This window comes from Herpailurus yagouaroundi, unplaced genomic scaffold, assembly GCF_014898765.1.
Source record: "Herpailurus yagouaroundi ecotype Mexico unplaced genomic scaffold, PumYag 141, whole genome shotgun sequence".
NCBI classification, from domain to species: domain Eukaryota; kingdom Metazoa; phylum Chordata; class Mammalia; order Carnivora; family Felidae; genus Herpailurus; species Herpailurus yagouaroundi.
This window is the reverse complement of record NW_024412396.1, coordinates 71,997,501-72,016,831: the sequence shown is the minus strand read 5'-3', so window position 1 is coordinate 72,016,831 and position 19,331 is coordinate 71,997,501. Positions and strand designations below refer to the sequence as shown.

At 51.8% G+C, this 19,331-nt stretch overlaps 1 protein-coding gene and 1 long non-coding RNA gene across 12 annotated transcripts in view; both read right to left on the bottom strand.

The window, feature by feature from the left end:
* WDR25 (WD repeat domain 25) overlaps positions 1 to 19,331 on the bottom strand; it is a 140,712-nt gene that overhangs the window by 25,672 nt on the left and 95,709 nt on the right. For all 11 annotated transcript variants that reach the window (XM_040478227.1, XM_040478230.1, XM_040478233.1 and 8 more), the window contains one exon: positions 17,578 to 17,708. In XM_040478227.1, the coding sequence (XP_040334161.1) occupies positions 17,578 to 17,708 (131 nt within the window). The remainder of the gene's footprint in view (positions 1 to 17,577; positions 17,709 to 19,331) is intronic.
* LOC121032286 (uncharacterized) lies at positions 9,855 to 11,022 on the bottom strand. The gene is made up of 2 exons (XR_005791181.1): positions 10,530 to 11,022; positions 9,855 to 10,291 (listed from the first exon to the last, which is right to left on the bottom strand). It is a non-coding gene; the product is annotated as an uncharacterized LOC121032286 (long non-coding RNA).

Genomic DNA, 19,331 nt, shown 5'->3' with positions numbered 1-19,331 from the left:
AGGCTCCAGGCTCTGAGCTGTCAGCACAGAGCCCGACGCGGGGCTTGAACTCACGGACTGCGAGATCGTGACCTGAGCCATAGTCGGCCGCTTAACCGAATGAGCCACCCAGGCGCCCCTCCTATGTATCCTTTAAAACCTTCTGCCAACCAAGCCTCCCAAGGAGATGCATGAGCTCCTTCTCAGGGCCTTTCATCAACCCTGCACAGCAGCCCTCATCACACCACATCCTAAGTGCCCAAGAGTGTCTGTCTCCTCCTCAGGGCTCAGGGCAGGGATAAGCCTCATCTCCTGAATCCCATGGCCCCTTGCCACCCAGCAGGTATTCAGTAGGTGTCTGAAGGATCCCCTGAACTCAATCTAAACCAAGCAGCTTGAGGACACTGACGGGAGTCAGCAGGTGAGGAGCAGTGAGTTGTCTCCAGGCCGCTGGCACCACCCCCCCCCCCCGACCCCAAGAGAGGGAGCTGACACTCACCACGTGGGGCCTCAGCCGAGCCTTTCCCAGGTAAACCCTGGCTAGGGGGCAGGGTGGGGAGGGGGGCTCCATACAGACCGCATCACAAAGCTCAGCCCCTTCCTGACTGATGGGGAAACTGAGGCCCAGATCATGACAGCACCACATGCAGGGGACTCACAAAGGCCATCAGGCCTTATCCCCAAAGTAGTGGGTGAAGGGTGGAGGGGAGGTCTGTGAGACCGACCTTCAGAAAACTCGGAGAGGAGGAAGGCACCATCTGTTCAAAGCTGTGCGGGAGGGCGAGGGCGAGGACCAGCGGGGCAAGGGGGGCCTCTCCCTGAAACTCCTAGAACTACCTGGAGGTCCTGCCTGAGGCACTTTACTGGGTCCAAGCTGAGGCGGAACACATACCCACGGGCAGCCTTCCTAGGTGTGACCCCACAGCGCAGCCCGAATCGCTGGGCAGGTTAGGGGGAGGCAGCTCCTGGGCCTCAGGCCTGGGGGGAGGGTGCTCTGAAGGGGACACCTGGAGAGAAGCAGCCACTGTGTCTTCCTCTCCAGGAGCCCCACCGACCACCCCTGGACAGGTCCACTGTCTCTGGGGGTGTCTGCTGGCCAGGTTTTTGGGGAATCACAGGCAGCCCCTGGGACAGCTGCTAGGGCACCCGGGGCTGGGGTTCCCACCACGGCAACTCCCAAGGTCCTGCTTTCAGTCCTTCCCCCACGCTCTGAGCACCCGTACTCATGAGGCAATAATTAATTCATTTCTCTCTTTTAAAAATTAATCAAAGACGAAGGGGAATGTATATCTGAGGAGTCTCCGACCAGCCTGAGAGGACCCGTGTTCCCACACTGGGCTAGAACATCCTCGGCCAAAAGCACAGCCACGCCACGCTGCGGTCACGCGCACTGCCGGGCTAGGGCAGGGGCGGCCCCCACTCGGCCTTCAGCACCGCCAAACACAGCTCGTGAACGCCAGCTCTCACCGCCTCATGGGGGGCACAGCCCTGTGCTGGTCATCATCTGACCATTAAGTGAACACATACTGCGCGCCATGCAGCTTACCAGGTGCTTGACACGTGACCTCACTTCGTCCGCACGACAAGGGGTTTGGGATTAGCGGCCCTGACGTGCTGACAAAGACACCCAGGCTCAGAGAAGTAAAGCGGCCTCCTCGTGATCACACAGCTGAGTGGGGGCAGGGCCAGCACGACACCCCATCTGCCGGCCACACGGGGGCCTGGCCCCTCCCTACCGCACAACCACAGGCTGCCCCGCCAGAGGCAGAGAGTAGCTGCTCAATTAGTGTTTGCTGAATCCGAAACGGATCTGAACATACCCACAGAGAAGCCGTCACATTGGAGACTGTGAAATTTTAAATTACGGATACAGAACACCCGGGAAAGGAAGAAAAGCAGAAAGAGACAATTACATATGTATCCACGTTGCTGATCCTCTCAAGTGAAAAATTGGTTTTCCTCACTTTACAATGGAGCCAAGAATTAAATCGGGTTCTAACGATGCAGCCACCACCAAGGGTAGCCCAGCCCTACAGAGTCTGGGCCCCTGGGCCCATGGCCTATGAGCACCTCCTCCAGACATCCCCAACACTCAAGAAGCAAGGGAGGGTGGTGCGTGGGTGGCTCAGTCAGTTAAGCCTCCAGCTTTGGCTCAGGTCACGATCTCGCGGTTCACGAGTTTGAGCCCCGTGTTGGGCTCTGCACTGACAGCTCGGAGCCTGGAGCCTGCTTCAGATTTCGTGTCTCCCTTTCTTTCTGCCCCTCCCCTGCTTGCTTGCTCTCTCGCTCTCGCTCTCTCTCAAAAATAAATATTTAGGAAAAAAAAAGGCAAGGAGGGGCAGTGCAGAGAGGCTCAGGCCTACTCTGGACAAGTGATGGACGGTGTGGAGATCCCCCGTCTAGCCTCTAACACCAGATCATGCCCTGGCGACCCTAACCAGGGGACTGAGGGGAGGGGGTCTACATCTCTGACGAGTCATGGGAACCAACAGAGGCCACTTCGCAGCACACTGGCCTGGGGCTGGGTTACAGAGAATGCCCCGTGCCCAACACACCTCCATCTGACCATCACCTCTCCCCCTCTTCTCACCCTCCAAGGCCAGGATGGTCCTCACCCAGACAGGCCTCTGGAAGGAGTAGAAGAGATGAGCTGACCTACCTCCCAGGCAGCCAGTCCCTGGCACGAGAGGAGGAGGAGGGGAAGGGCAGGGCCTCCTCTTGGGCGCAGGCAGGCCTGGGAACACACAGAACCAGAGCAGGGTAGACAGGAGAGTGAGCAAGCCACCCGCTCTCTGCTGGCACCTTCTGGGTCCCCACACCCATGAGCATACTTGGAGACCAGCAGGAGCTGACCCATCTGATCAGGACCCTCAGTGAACACAGAAATGGTGAGGGGGAAGCCCAGAGCCGTGGCATCTGCCCAGAGGACGGCAGACGAGTCTCAGGGATCCTCTGGGCAGAGCCAGGGCCTGGGCAGCACTAGGGGGAGGGGGAGGGGGAGAGCACTGGGCCCAGAGCCAGAGCCCAGGACCTGCCACTGGGGTACTCTGGGCAGGCCACTACTTGCCCTTAGCTCTCACCTAGGGACAGGCATCCCTGCTGCCTGCCTGTGTTGTTAACAGGGCCACACACTCTGCTTCACCCTACTGTGCAAAGTCCCTGTGGCCCACAAACCAAATAGCTGCACTTAGTGGGAGTGGATGAGAGAGCTCTGTACTGACAGCTATCTGACACCTGGGGCCCAGCAATCTCTTCCTATAAGGAAAGCCACCTTCTCTGAGAAGCCCCTCCTGGTCTGCCCTCAGAACCACCCACCTGCCCCCCAGTGGGGACCCCATTCCCCAGTGATGGTAGTCCATGAGAACGTAGGCCCTTGATTTGAGGCCTGAGGCTCGGGTGACTGGCTGGTCTCAAGGGCTGAGGAGGGCAAACCAGAGCACAATGGACTGTGTCCCCTGAGACCAGGTCCACAGCCCAGACAGGGGCCCCAGAAAGGAGCAGGCCTCACCGTCCTGGCCCTCGAGCCCACTTCCTTCTGTCTCATGAGGTAGCAGCCCCTCCTCTAGCAGGCCCTGCTCCCTCAGCCATCCCACTTTCTCCTTCCAACCCTCTGCGTCGGCTCATTGGCTCTGCCCCAGGATGGACGTAAGTATGCCTAGGCCTCACTTATGCTAAAAACAGGCAAACTAAGGCACCAACCTTAGGTGCCTTAGGGTGAGCAGGTAATCCTCCCTGGAAGGGAGTGGGCAGTGGTACCCAGGACCTAAAACCATGCATACCCCTTGATCAATTCCGCATCTAGGGATTTACACACAGAGATGCCTTAGGGTTGTAATAAAGGAAACACTGGAAATATGATAAATACCCAATTACGGAAGATTGGTTAAATACATTATAGTATACTGGCTAATTATTAAAAATTATAGCATCCAAAAACTTTTCAACAATGCAGAAAACGCTAATGATATCATATTAGGTTGGGAGAAAATTACATAAAAATGTAAATACACGCATAAAAAAACTGGAAGAAAGGAGACCAGCTGTCAGTGGTGGCTGCGGCCGAGTCGGAATCGAGTGAGCTACCTTCCCTGTTAACAGTCTTCCATTTTCCAAGGAGGCTACAAAGAGCACGTCGCTTTTGCAATCGAACAAGTGTCTAGAGAATGAGGCCCCCTCCCGCTCTTGAGCGGGGGGGTGCACTTGTGTCTCCAGGTCACACAGACCCTCCGGCGGCTGGGACGGCCCCTCCCCCGCCTCTCGCAGCTCAGGACGCAGCTCTCTGCCCGACGTCTCTGCCTGATTGCTCCTTCACAGATTCCTCTCCTCCTTCTTCTTCGGAAATAATTTACCTACTTTCTTTATTAAGAGTTAAGACCAATCCATAGCAAACAAGTCATCTGGTCTGGGAAGGCGTGAAGTCCTCCTCCCCCACCACCACTCCCACGCCAGTGCTGGGAGCTGGGGGCTGCGGGGAGGGCTTGGGGCAGGCCCGGTGCTGGGACCAAGGCTACTGAGGGAGACGGGCCGGGCTGTGCAGAGCCACCGGCACCTGGGCGGGAGGCTTGGGCCTGCCCTGTAGGGTCAGCAAGAGCTCCAAGTAGAAGGAGAACGTGCCCGGATCTGCATTTCCAGAAGATGCCACCTGCTACAGGGTAGAAGACAGAAGAGGGGGGCAGTGAGTGGCACTGGTGGCACCAGGAGACAGGGTGAGGAGCAGTCCTGGGGCGAGGCCGTGGGGACGGAGAGGGAGTGGATTTCGTCAGGCTGGGCAGCAGAGGGGAAGGGGCAGGGCCACCCCTGGCCCATGGGGCACCCTGGTGCGTATTAGAAAAAGACACCCCTTGGATGGAAACCACCCCACGCCCAGGGCATGGCTTGGCCAGCAGAGCTTAGGCTGGATTCCAGCCCCAGCGCCCCCTCAGCCAGGAGGCCGTGCACGGTGAACAACGTGCACAACTTCACATGTTGGCCCCAGAAGAGGAAAGCGCAGGGTATCGACGTGGTGGGGTGAGGGCAATCCTAAAGCTGCCACTGAGGTTTCTGGCTTGGTCTAGAAACCTGGGCGGATTGCGGGGCCGACAGCCGGGCGCGAGGTGTTTCCTGTAGCTTCTCCGAGTCCTGTAAACTAAGAAGTCCTAGGCGTGGCAGGTACTCAGCTAACGTTCAATGAATAAATGAATGAGGTGAGACAGATAATCAGACCTTTTAAAGAGAAGGTTTAAATCAAAGACTATAATTAAACACTGGGAAATTTGTTTGATGTAACAAGGGCACACAGAGGGTGAGACGAGACGTCCACCCTTCATTTCCTCTCTGAACACAACATAATGAGTGGACCACTCGGCACAGCCTAATCACGGGACGCACGGCGGCCTCCTCCTCTCAGCACATCCTACCTCCCTTCTCAGCCTGCGCGCCAGACCCGCTAACAAGCACCGGGCGGTCTTCCTTCAGGGTAGTCAGGCGTGGCTGCGGCTGCCAGGACAGTCTGTCCACCGACAGGGCACAGAGGAGATCCATGTGCTTAAAACACCATGGCCATCGACACCACCTTGTACCCTCCGACCTATTTGTCAGGGCATTGATTTGGGTCATAAAAACCTTCCTAGAGTCATCAAATCTCTGTGGAGTTCAGCCACAGATTCACAGTAACTTACTCAAGAAATCCTGCCTGAGCCACTGGCCCTGTGCCAACTCACAGGAGGTCTGGGGGTGCCACGCTGGACAAGACCGTCATGTCCCCCAGCTCTCACATGGCTCACGTCCCAGTCGGGGGATGACAGCAAGGGAGGGAGGGGCCGTCCAATCCACTGGGGTTCGAGAGAAGCTCCTGGAGAGGAGGCACTGTGGTGGTTGCAGGACAGGTGGCACCCAGCCAGGGAAAGAGGGGAAATTCAAGGCCAAGAGAAAAATATGCTCAAAATCTATGCGGGGGCCACGCGGGAGAGTAAGCCCACTCTCCAGTGTGTTTCCCCACTGATTACAACTACAACTCCGCACAAAATGCAAAAAGCAACTCCCTAAAGACAAAGTAAACAAAAGCAGATACTGGGAGAGGGGTAAGAACATGAAGTGACGGGCACAGAGGCAAACTGCCATTTTCTGTCTCTTTTTCTTATTTTCCCTAACAGCTCTGACCTGAGAGCAGGCCCCCGGTGGAGCACTGCTGGCAGCTTCAAAGCACGAGAAAGAAAAAAAGAAAAATGATAGAACCAAAAGGAGAAATACACGAATCCACAGTACGGTTAGGGACTTCAGCGCTCCTCTGTCAATAATTGAAACAACAAAGAGACAAAAACCCAGCAAGGATAGAAGGAGTTGTCGAACAACACCATCAACTAACTTGACCAAACTGTCATTTACAGAACACTCCACCTGATAACAGCAAAATACACATTCTTCCTGGGCAGGCGCTGAACAAAACAGACCATATCCTGGGCCATAAAACTAACCTTAACAAATTTAAAAGGACTGAATTCAGGGGCGCCTGCGCAGCTCAGTAGGTTAAGCGTCCGACTTCAGCTCAGGTCACGATCTCATGGTTCGTGGGTTCGAGGCCCGCGTCAGGCACTGTGTTGACAGCGTGGAGCCTGCTTGGAACCCTCTCTCCCCCTCCCTCTCTCTGCCCCTTCCCCACTTTCTCTCCCTCTCCCAAAGTAAATAAAAAGTTTAAAAATACATAAATAAAAGGACTGAATTCATACCAAGTATGTTTTCTGACTATAACACAATTAAACTAAACATTCATACTAGAAACAGATCTGGAAAATCTCTACATGTTCAGAAACTAAACAATATACTTGTAAATATCGCACAGGTCAAAGAGGAAGTAAAAATAAAATTAGAAAATATTTTGAATTGAATGAAAATTAAATACCACATATCAAAATTTGTGGGATGCATGCTTAGAGGGAAACGTACAGCATGAAACTGCTTATCTTAAGAAAAACTTCCTATCAATCATCTATCTAACTTCCCACCTTAGGAAATTAGAGAAAGAGCATATTAAACCCAAAGCAAGCAAAAGACAATAAAAATAAAAGCAGAAACTAATTAAGCTGAAAACAGAAAAAACACAGAAAATCAATTATTTTGGGGCACCTGGGTGGCTCAGTTGGTCAAGTGTCTGACTCTTGATTTCGGCTCAGGTCACGATCTCATGGTTTGTGGGTTCGAGCCCCATGTCGGGCTTTGCACTGACAGCATGCAACCTGCTTAGGATTCTCTCTCTCTCTCTCTCTCTCTCTCTCTCTCTCTCTCTCCTTCTCTCTCTGCCCCTCCCCCCCAAAATAAATTTAAAAAAAAAATCAACGTTTTGTTGAAATGATCAATGAATCTTTAGTCACACTGACTAAGAAAAAAAGAAACACAAGAAAACATAAAGACCAATATCAGGAATGAAAGTAGAAGACAGAATCTAATAATAAAAGACAGAACCTGAAAACGTAATAAAGGTGCCACCATTCTGGAAACCATCTGGCAGCTTCCGGCATGGTTACCTGTAAGGCTACCCCGTGACTCAGCCATCTCAGTCCTAGGTAGGACCCGAGAGAAACGAAAACAGACGTTCACACAAAAACTTGTAAATGGACGTTTGTAACGGTATTCGTGGTGGCCAAAAGACAGCAACAACACAAATGTCCACCATCTTGCGAACAGACAAACAAAACACGGCGATCCATACGATGGGAACAGTATCCAGCCATAAAGGCAGAATGAAGCTCCGACTCGTGCTACTATGTGGTTGGCCCCTGAGAACATGATGCTAAATGAGAGAAGCCGGCCACAAAAGGCCATACCGTGTGTGGTTCTGTTTACATAAAATTCCCGGGATGGGGGCGCCTGGGTGGCGCAGTCGGTTAAGCGTCCGACTTCAGCCAGGTCACGATCTCGCGATCTCGCGGGATCTCGTGATCTCGCGGTCCGTGGGTTCGAGCCCCGCGTCGGGCTCTGGGCTGATGGCTCAGAGCCTGGAGCCTGTTTCCGATTCTGTGTCTCCCTCTCTCTCTGCCCCTCCCCCATTCATGCTCTGTCTCTCTCTGTCCCAAAAATAAATAAACGTTGAAAAAAAAAATTTTTAAAAAATAAAATTCCCGGGATGGGCAGATCCACACGGAAAGCAAGAGCTGGGCTGGGGGTACGGGACAGGGAGGACACAGGGGGGTGAGCCGTGACCTCTAAAAGCGCAGGGTTTCTTTCTGAGGTGATGAAAGCCTTCTAATCTGACTATGGGTGGTGGTTGTAGAATTCCATGAATATACTAAAAACTAATGAACCATATACTTTACGTGAGTGGGTTGTATGGTGTGTGAACTAGACCTCAATAAAGCTGTTGCCCCCAAAATGTAATAAGTATTTAAAGTATATTAAGACAAATAATTAGAGCATCAAACCCGTGATTTTTTTGGATACTCTTAGTTATGGCAAGCTAAAATATGTTTTCAAGTAAAAAAATGTGAACCAATTTCAATAAAAGTATTCAAATTTTAAAAACCTCGACAAGAGGTGTTCTGTGTAACACAGATTATGTTAGTGACAAAATGCATTATAAAGGACTCATAAATTAGAATTACATAAACATTACATTTACACAATCAGTACAGGTTCAGAATCTGCTTTATATTTTCTGATACACCCTACTGCATTTTGAAGGGCAGAAGTCATCAAGGGGGAGTCAGAAGTCTCAGGACCCCCCTCTGGAGTACTGCGGGTCTCCTGGGGTCACACATCGCTCCAGCTGGCAGTTCACACGTCGGGTTTGAAAGAGGAATCCAACTGTCCGCCCCCAGAAAGTGGTGTGGAGGGAAGCAAAAGAGAGGGGGCAGGCTGGGCAGCAGGTCTCTGGGGTTCCGAATTCTGGGAACCACTTCCTCAGCTCTACGCAAGATTCTGGAGGACCCAGGGGACACACAGGAACCCGCACCCCCCTCCCCCAACCCCAGCTGCCTATGGAAGCAGCCAGTGAAGCAGATCGATCCGTCAAACATCCAAGAAACGCGTGTCCTCAGTGGGGGTTTCCGCCCGGGCCCGGAGCTCCTGGAGGGCAAGGACTAACTGGATTTTGTCACACCACGTGCCTGGTCTCCTGGGGGCTCATAACATTTTTATGACATCAATAAATGAAATGTGCAATGGTGGGAGGGAGAACTTAAAACAAGCCCTGGGTTCAGGTCCGCGGCCCCACAGCAGCTGCCGGCCCCTGTGCCCAGAGCTACGTCCTTCAGAACAGCTTCCTCGCCTCCACCGTGGGGGCGGAAGGCTGCGCTCACAGACATGCTGGGGCCGTGTGTTCAGGCCTGAGGCTTCAGGGCCCACCACAGCCCTGACGCCAGGCACAGAGCTGTGTGTGGCAGGGCTGAGTGAGCATCCGAACAAAGCGCACAGCACTCACTGACAGAGTGTTTTATTCGTACACAAGACTTGAGTTTCATTCACGCTGTGAACAGGAAGCCCTGCAAGGATGTGGGAGTCAAGCCGCCGAGCTCAAGGTCTTACCCCACTACCGATGGGCTATGCACTATCGTGTGCTGGACTGAACCTTCCTGAACCCTGGTGCCCTACCAGTGGGATGCGGGGCAGCTGCCCCGGATTGCTGTGCACCAGGTGAGCTCAGAACAGAGGTCGGCAGGTGGCAGTGCCAACTGGCTGGCAGTGGCCTCAGAGCACCCGGGCCCCACCCCCACTCAACAGGCAGGGCCACAGGAGTGCAGAAAAGCGGCCGGGAGCCAACCAAAGACACAAGGAAGGCAGTGGCCATGCACCAGGCTCCCCGGGCCCTTCCCCATCCCCCACCCGGCCTCTGTTAGTCTCCTACTCTTATCTGCACACAGAGTTAGGTTTGAGGCAAAACTCAGAACTGTAGAAAGTACAAAGCGTCCAAATAAAAAGTCTTTTTAATATAAAGCTGGTGAAAGAGACAAATGGAGAGTAATCAAAACCTCATTAGGGCAAATAAGCAACCTGCCTGCAACACCACGGAAACTGATGGCATGGAGTCCTTCAGGCAGCTGCCGTCCGGGAGTCCACGTTTTGGGACGAAACCCTACAACACCACTCAGGATGTTCACCCAGGTGCCCAAATTGTAGCCCCAGGGCTGTGGTTCACAGGGCCGGACACCGGGCAATGGTGCTCGCGGGTGCCCTCAAGGTGCTTCCGGCCAGCCCAGGTCAAGAGCCACCGGCTGCCCTGCCGGCTCATGGCATTCCCACGCAGGGGAAGGACGCCCACGAGTAGGAGCTCAGGTGACCACATTAACCAATGGTGGCTCAGCTTCTGCTCCTCGGATGGGCTCACGACGTGGGGGTTTAAAACCTGCTCTTGGGGGCGCCTGGGTGGCGCAGTCGGTTAAGCGTCCGACTTCAGCCAGGTCGCGATCTCGCGGTCCGTGAGTTCGAGCCCCGCGTCGGTCGGGCTCTGGGCTGATGGCTCGGAGCCTGGAGCCTGTTTCCAATTCTGTGTCTCCCTCTCTCTGCCCCTCCCCCGTTCATGCTCTGTCTCTCTCTGTCCCAAAAATAAATAAACGTTGAAAAAAAAAAAATTTTTTTAAAACCTGCTCTTGGGCAGGACGGCCAGTCATTGATGCAGCAGCCCCGCTAGGGCGTGCTGCATGCTTAGCACTTCGGTAGGTGTGGGAGCAGGGCAGCAAATGAGACGAAACTGCTGTCCCAGGGTGTTTTCCATTCTGCTGGGAAATCACGCACACACACACACACACACACACACACACACACACACACACACGAGTCAGAGGCTGTGGTAGGAGACCCAGGGGAGAGTCCAAGCAGGCGGGAGGGAGAGCCGGCAGCCTCCCGGACTGCCACCTGCGTGTCAGGACACACACCGGCAGAGGGGCTAGGACAAAGCTCCAGAAAGAGGTCAAGAAACTAACACAAGACCTGGAAATCAAGACGGCCCTTTACACGCTTTAAAAAAAGAGGAAGAAAAAGAAAAACATGAAATATTGACGACTCGTGCCAAACGAACACTAGAGCAAACGTGAGCTGGCCTGTCAGAGCCACGTTATCATGAAAATTTATCCCAGGGTTGGGGGTGGGGGTCGGTGTTCTGGAGGCCCAAACAGGGGTCTAAATGCATCTGCAACTCTCTTTCTTGGGAGCCACGCAGAGCCCCAGCTCTGCCGACAGAGGGAAGAGGAACCAGGGCCGAAGCCAGCTCGGGAGCCATGTGTCCTAGATTTGCCAGAGCTGCTCCAATTTCCAGTGCCCGATCCTGCTCAACCGAGAGGGAATTTGCTGATGCTGAGGTTCCATAATTTAAGCTTGCAAAAAGGGTGATTGACTAAATATGCATTATGATTTTTAAGTCTCTGTAGTTTTTCTTACAAATTTGATTCATGATACAAGGGTGAATTTTATTACCTATGCTAATTTGGCCCAAACTACACAGTCACCTTAAAGTGAACTTTAACTACAAAGTAACTACCTTGAGAATTTCCCACAGTGCTGGTAGGCCCTGGAGAGCTGGGACCACATCTTAGATCACTGTGGCTCTCTAGCCCCCAGTCCATGCTGTGCTCAGAGCCAGGGAGCTGTGAGGCTAGCTACTGTCATCTACCAAACACCAGGGAGCATAAGAGCTCAGAGCCGGCCAACCGCTGTGTTGTCAGGACCATAACAGCGCACCTCCTCTGATGCGAGATGGCCCATGCCCTCTGCCTCTGGCTTCACTTCACTTCCTGACTAGTCAGTAGCAGCTGAATTGCAGCTAGGGAGAGATCCCAGGGCAGCCACTGCCCTGCAGCTGGGAGTGAGTGAGTGCTGCTTCAGGACTCCATCATGATCAGAGGGACATGGTTACCCCATGAGCACCTGCCTGATCCCAGGCCCTGTTGAGAGATGCTGAGGCACAGACGTGATTCACCTCGGGCCCCCACCGGCAGCGGTAAATAAACACCTGTTTGGCTGAGGGAACTCACAGTCAAGTAAGAAGATAAAGAGCTATCAGTGAAACAGGTCACAGACAGTGCAGGCCAATCAAGAATGAAAGCCACGGGAGCTCAAAGACAGAAGCAAGTAACCTCTACATTCAGAGGCCCTTTGGGCCCTGGCTTCTCAAAGTGTGGTCCATGGACCATTTGCCTCTGCATCTCCTGGGAGCTTGTTAAAAATGCCAGATCTTATCGGCAATAGACTGAACGTGTCCCCCCAACTCTATATGCTGAAGCCCTATTCCTCAATATGATGGTATTGGGTGGTGAGGCCTTTGGAAGATGATATGGTTTAGATGAGGTCGTGAGGGTGCAGCCCCCATGATGGAGGACTGGTGTCCTTCTAAGGGAATGAAAAGACCGGAGCTCTCTCTCTCTCCATCATATAAGGACACAACAAGAAAGGAGCACTCTGCAAGCCAGGAGGAGAGCCCTCATCAGAACCTGACCATGCTGGTACCCTGGTCTTGGGCTCCAAGCCTCAGAACTGTGCAAATTAAATGTCTGTTTTTGAAGCCCCTCAGTCTATAGTATTTTCTTCTAGCAGCCCAAACAGATTGAGATATCATCCTTACCAAAGACCTGCTGATACAGAATCTGCATCCTAACAAGAGCCCCAGGTGCTCTCTGGCACATGGGCAGTGTGCAAAGCCCTGCTTTATGGATGACCTTGTCTTGCCCCTTGACCCACAGGGAAACCATGACTGAGAGAGACTGTAGTCTGAGGGGTTTGCCCACAATCGCCCAGATGAGCAGGTGGTACGGGGAGGCTGAGAGCCCAGGCCTCCTGTAGCTCAGGCCAGTAGTACTAGAAGCTGGGAGGGGCTTCTGGAGAGAGGGACCCTAGAGTGATATGAAGGCCAGCCCACAGGCATCCTGGACTCCAAGCCACACCCATGTTCAAGCACACTGCCGGGAGAAAGAAGTCAGAGAATTTTGCTGGTGGTGTTATGCCAGCCTGAGTACGCGCACTCGGTCGACTCACATGGAACACAGCCCGCTGACCCGCTGGAAATGAAGTCAAGAACTTTGCAGTGATGAGAGATGTGCTCCAATCATCAAACCCAAGGAAGAGAGAGACGGGCCAAGAAAAGAAGAGAGGGAAGCTAAACAGCCCATTTGCTCTAATGAATTGGGCTGTGGCCCCAAGAAGTCCAGAATCCCAACCTTCATCATTTGGCTCAGCCTAAGGGTCATAAAATTGTATGACTGGAAAGTAGCTTAAAAGCTATCCATTCCAACCACTCTTCAGACTCTGTTCTCTCAGACCGTGGCGAGAAGCTATCTGGCCCTGCAGTCACGCTCCAGTGGTGGGCTCACTAGCCCAGCACAGCATGCCTCAGCTCTGTCCTTGGAAACCTACCCTTTACCTTTTAAATGCTGATTCACTTTGATCCAGCAATTTGAGTTCTGGGACCCAAGCTTAAGGGAATAAACCTCAAATATGGAAAACACTAGATGCACAAATATATGTCTTACAGTGGAATGTATAATAAAGTAGACCTGGATGGTCTATTCGGAGATTATCATTAACAGAGAGAAACTGCTCGCACACCTTGACAGAAGAACAGCTCTCTGGAAAAGATATTGTGTGAGCACAAGGTTTCTGCAAGGATGCCCATAATAGAGGGAAGTACAGAAGCACCCACCTTGTCAGCCAGATCAGGATGGATCTCAACAATCAATAGGGTGACAGATGTCACAGCCAGACCTATCCATAGCAGGGGTTAGCCAGGTCGTAAATATTTTTGGTTTTGCAGCCCATGTGGTCTCTGTTGCAACTACTCAATTCTGCCACTGTAGTGTGAAAGCAGCTGCAGATGATACATAAATGAGTGCATGGCTGTGTTCCAATAAAACTTTACAAAAACAGACAGCAAGCCGGATTTAGCCCTGGGCTGTAGTTTGCTCACCCCGATCTCTACCTTCACATCTATTAATTTTACATGGCAGGAAAAAAAAAGAAAAAAAAAGGAACTATCCTTACTATCCAACCTAGGGAAATGGTTTTTTGAAAACGACCCATTGGATCCATATTTATTGAGTGCCTGCTTATGTTAGACTCTGCTCTGAACACCAGGCAGAAGGCAAGAAGCAAGTCAGGTAAGCACGCTGCATCAAAGGGATGTATTGAAAATTCTACAAGAGTCTGTGATAACAAGGAAAACCCTGACAGTGCTATGTAAAAAACAAAATATAAAATTGTGTATAAAAATCAGACCACCGTTTTAAGAACACACACACACACACACACACACACACACAGGGAAAAAGAACAATGGAAGAAAAATACTCAAATGTTACTAATGTTTCCTTCAGCTGGCTAGACTACCCCTTCTCTTTATTTCCCTCTACTTTCCAATTTTTTCATATGATTGCATATTACTTTTACAAGAAAACAGTTCCTCCTGCTGTATTTAAAAGGGGAAGCTGGTCTTGATTGTAAGCTAAGCTCTCTGTCCCTCCTGCCTGCACCTGCAGTTTCCACCACTGTCCCTGAAGGTAATTTAAAACAAAATCAAAACAGCCAAGCTGCTCAGCCCCACATGTTCATCTACACAGGAGCGAGCTGGAGAGTTCAGCACCAGGGACAGCGCCACATACTGCAGGCAGCTCAGAGGGGTGAAAAGGGAGCCACCCCAGGTGGGAGCCACCCCAGGTGGGAGCCAGGAGGGCAAGGAGGCTGTGCCTTTCTTCTCCTGTCCTCCGACTACTTCCACTTGAGACACTCAGGCAACACCTGTCAGAGGAAACGTAACTGAAGCAAGAGAGCTGTCCCTGAGCCTGGCTGATGCAAAATGGAACTAGCCCTGTGACCCAGAGGGAGAGGAGAGGCGGTCGGATTGCTAGTAAAGGGGAAGTAAAAACAAACATTGTGCAGATCCCTTTCCCAACATTATTAGCTTGGGAGACACTCGCAAATATGCCAATACCAGTCACAGCAACATCTGCTTCTAATTGCTTCTCCCCCAGCATTTTCAGAGCCTGTCAGATGGCGTCTGCCCTAGGAGAAAATCCAATATTTTTAACAAACTCTTAAATCAGATGGCGTCCTTGGTGAGTAATCTCTTACGTGTTTGGTCTTTGAGGCTAAAAACAGTAAGCACACCTTTAAGGGACGCGGCCGTCAGCAGGGCTGGGTAATCGAAGGTCCCACTTCAAACAGCATGACTAAGAGTTTCCAACACATGCAGCCCAAATACAAGTGTTCTAGTGGGTTTTTTTTTTTTAATTCCACTGTGTCCACGTCTTTATGTGTAATTTTTCCCTCTTTTCCAGATATTTTTGTAAAAAGAAGTTTCTTTGTAAAAGAAAAATGTGTGATTTTTTTTTTTTTTAAAGAGCACATCTCTCTGTGCTTTAATTTTCCCACTTGTGAAGTACTTTAAGCAAGACACCTATGGATAAAACTTCACATTTTCTTTAAAGAAACTGCCTGTGTTCTTAGGTTCGCAAAATGCCAGCAGCCCCTTCCAACAGCCTGTTGGGAAAGTGTCTTCCTGCAGTGGCCAACCTGACCTTCAAATCTGGGAAATCCAAGGTGGGGCGGGAGGCAGTCCTGGAGGGAAAGCCTTTAGGTAGAACCTTTTAGCATTGCAGCAGCCTTGAGCCCTTCAGGGTGGGACCACTGAACCCCTGAATCCTAAATGCAGGAGGGCAAACTGACATTCCATACCTTCTCCTTTCAAAGTTAAGTTTAACATGGGTTTTATTATAAACTACCCTGTAGGACTCAAGTGGCCGTGTGCCTCCTTCAGACCAGAGTAGTGCTTCTCAGACCTTGAAAACAAGTCAGCCTAAAATCACGGCGCACCCCCAGAGGCAATCGGGCCATGGCTCTTCCTCACTACTCTCCCACAAACCCATTCTCAGGCCTGGCTTCTCACTGCTAACCCAAACCAGGACTCACAGCATTGAGAGCCTCTTTGCCTGGGGCCAGTACCGTTGCCTGGAGCCCATGCCCCACCAGGTCAAGCCAGTCCCTGGTCCCTGCACACGTTTCACACTTCTACCTTCTATACATACACATTCTGCATGACTGCCTTCCTCCCTCATTCCTTCACTTGGTCATCCGAGGCTTGCTGAGTGTCTGCTACGTGCCAGGCACTGTTCTAAGGGCTACAAGTCAACAGCAAACAAAGTAGACAGAAAGTCCCTACCCTGGAGGGGCGCCTGGGTGGCTCAGTCAGTTGGGTGTCTGACTTTGGCTCGGGTCATGGTCTTGCGGTCCGTGAGTTTGAGCCCTGCATCAGGCTCTGTGCTGACAGCTCAGAGTCTGGAGCCTGCTTCAGATTCTGTGTCTCCCTCTCTCTGCCTCTTTCTCTCTCTCAAAAATAAACATTAAAAAAAAGTTTTTTTAAAGAAAAAAAAAATCCCTCCCTGGAGAAACTTACGTTCAAGTGAAGGCAGACAGGCAAGCAGATAAACATGTAAAATCCACAGTACACCGGGTGATGATACATAGTAGGGAGAACAGTGAGGGGGCAAAGGGGACGAGTGAATGCCAGAGGGTGACCATCACGGTGATCAGAGAAGGCCTCACAGGAGAGGTGGCATTTGAACAGAATCAAGCAGAGAGAGGGAGCCTCTACAGAGAAAACTGGGAGAAGAGCATTCCAGGTGGAAGGAGCAGCAGGTGCAAAGGCCCTGAGGCAGGAACGTGCTAGTGTGTTCTAGGAAAGGCAAGGAGGCCAGTGGGGCTGGAGGTGATGAGAAGGGGGAAGGGAAGCTCATGTAGGTATTGAAGGCCACTGTGGGGACACTGGCCTTTACCATGAGTGAGATCAGAGCCTGGAGTGTTCTGACCAGGGGAGAGGCACATCAGACTTACACTGTGACAGACACTCTGGCTGCCATGTTGAGAACAAACTATAAGGAGTGGGGAAAGAGCTACCACATAGGAAACTACTGCAATGATCCCAGTAAGAGTCAACGGCAGCTCAAGCCAGTCACCACAGGATATGCTCGTGACTTGGACGTGGGGGAGACAGGACGAGCAGAGACAGGCACGGTTCTGACAGTTCCGACCCGCATCCCTGGAAGGGTGGAGCTGCCACTTATTAAGTGCGTGAGGACAACGGAAGCAGCAGCTTGGTGAGCAGCGGGGTGGAAACTCCTCTGTGGGACTGATCGCCACCAGCCATTTAGCCCCAGGAGGCACGTGATCTCCAAGAAGCCTTCCTCACCTCAAGCAGAAAGCCCTCTCCCTCTGAATGGTTGCTTGTGCCTCCCTTACTCCCCCACCCATCTCTCTCTCTCCCCCTCACACACACACACACACACACACGTGCACACATACACACACACACAGACATACATACAGTAGTGCTCCGCACCACTTATCTGCAACCGCACATCATTCCCTTGAGTAACCCAAAGGCTAATTCCTTTTATATCATCTGGAAACATCTGCACACAGTAGGTACTCAATAAATGTTTTCAGAGCCGTACCTCTGATGTTTCAATACTCTAACAACCCAAGAACGTTCTTTCAGAACACATACACATCACGCTGAGCACCGATGAAATGTCAGGTGGTAATTACCCCGTCTCCAGGGTCCTGCACCTAGATGCTGGCCCGCCCCCGGTCAGTCACACCGCCGTGGCAAGCTCTCCTGTGGAGAGGCCACGGGAGGAAGACGGGCATCACCTTGCCGGTCCTTATATCCCAAGCTTTGACTTCGGGGTTGAAGCCTCCACACACAAAAAGGCTGTGGTCTTTCGGGTGAAATTTCAAAGTAGTGATTCTAAAGTCACTCTGACCGCTGAAGAGCTGGGTTCCTACAACACAAAGAAGAGAAGAGAGCATTAAAAAATACTCGGACCACAAGATAAATATCTTAAAACTAAGATGCCATCTGACATAGATCTCTGGGCCCAAGGGCCCACGAGACTTTCTGGAAGCACAACAGACGTCATGGCACTTGAATCTCACTCTCTGACCAGCCCCGTCCCTGACTGGCCGAACTGCCCCCCAGGGCCGACCCAACGGCCGGACCCATGAACATCACCTTTCCTGTGTTCCATCGACACTGCCTATCAACTCATTTAAACCACACAACCGCTCAAAACCTGCTCTACGACTGAAGAAAAGCCAAGGCTCAGGGAGCTTAAGTAACATTGTCAAAGCTGCACAGTTAATAGAGAGTATTTACCCAGGAGTCTAAAAAAGAAAAAGCAAGATGTTCCAAAGTGATCTTTGTGGGATCAGCCATCTTTCAACCATGACCTTACATTCATGACCACGGATGATTTGCTACAGGGAGTGGCTGGTAATGGTAGCATGATGCTCTGGGCAACAAGTGACAGCATGACCCCACAGGGCCCCAGGCGCCAGCGTGGACAGGCAGTGTGGCCCACTGGGGTCTCACTGATTCTGCAGGACTCAAGACGGTCCTTGTCCTCTGCATATCTGTCATGAAACCGCTGTCGAGCGCTCATGTGCACTGTGAAAACATTTGTGTGTACACACACACGTGGTGGGGAAAATGTCGGTTTCGCCACTGTGAGCTTTCAGACGTCAGCGACATAAACAGGCTGAACTCAGGGCGTGTGGGGAGCAGATCTCCGACCCTGAGCCCAGGTCTGTTGGGTTCCAAAAGCCAGCACTCGTTCCTCTATGTTGTGCCACATTATGCCCCAGGGCACTGGCTGTAGTTCTCGTGTGCTCCATTCAACCCCACTGAAAATGCAGCCAGAAACCAGACCAGCCTTGGGAACCACGGGACACGTTCCCAGGGGCCAGGCCATCTCACGGGCATGGCACCTGCTATGCAACACCCACCAAGAGCGTGAAGGTGGTTTCCCTCAGAGATGTCAGCAATGGCTCCCACTGCCCAGGAGGGACAACCTTGACTGCCCCTGGCCCACAGAAACTCCTCCACTGGACTGAGGCCATGGGCAGTTAGGGACACATGAAGCTGGTGGCTGTGGAGACCAACGTGATGCCAAGATCTCCAGCACCATTTCCTCTCACGGGAACCCAGAGGCCATGTTTGCTCATCCATTTCAGAAAGCACTTCCAGAAGGCTGCCCTGCTTTGTGTTCAGGACCCCCACACACAGCATTCTACCAGCTCACCAGGTAAGGAAATGAAAGTTCATCGACTGGTAGTCTTGAGTTACAGCAGGAGCCTTTCTAAACCCAATTTGCCTCGATCCATGGTCTCTGCACTCGTCTGACAGCAACACCCAACAAGGGACAGCCCTTCAGCACGTATCATGGGGACGCGTGTTTGCTTGTAAGTTACATACCGCGCTACCGTGCGAATAAATTGTACGCATTAAGATACCAAAAATAAACTATTTTAAAGGAGAGACAAGGACACAATAACCAATATTTTAAAATATGAGCACTGGGTGTTGTATGGAAACCAATATGACAATAAATTGTATTTTAAAAAAT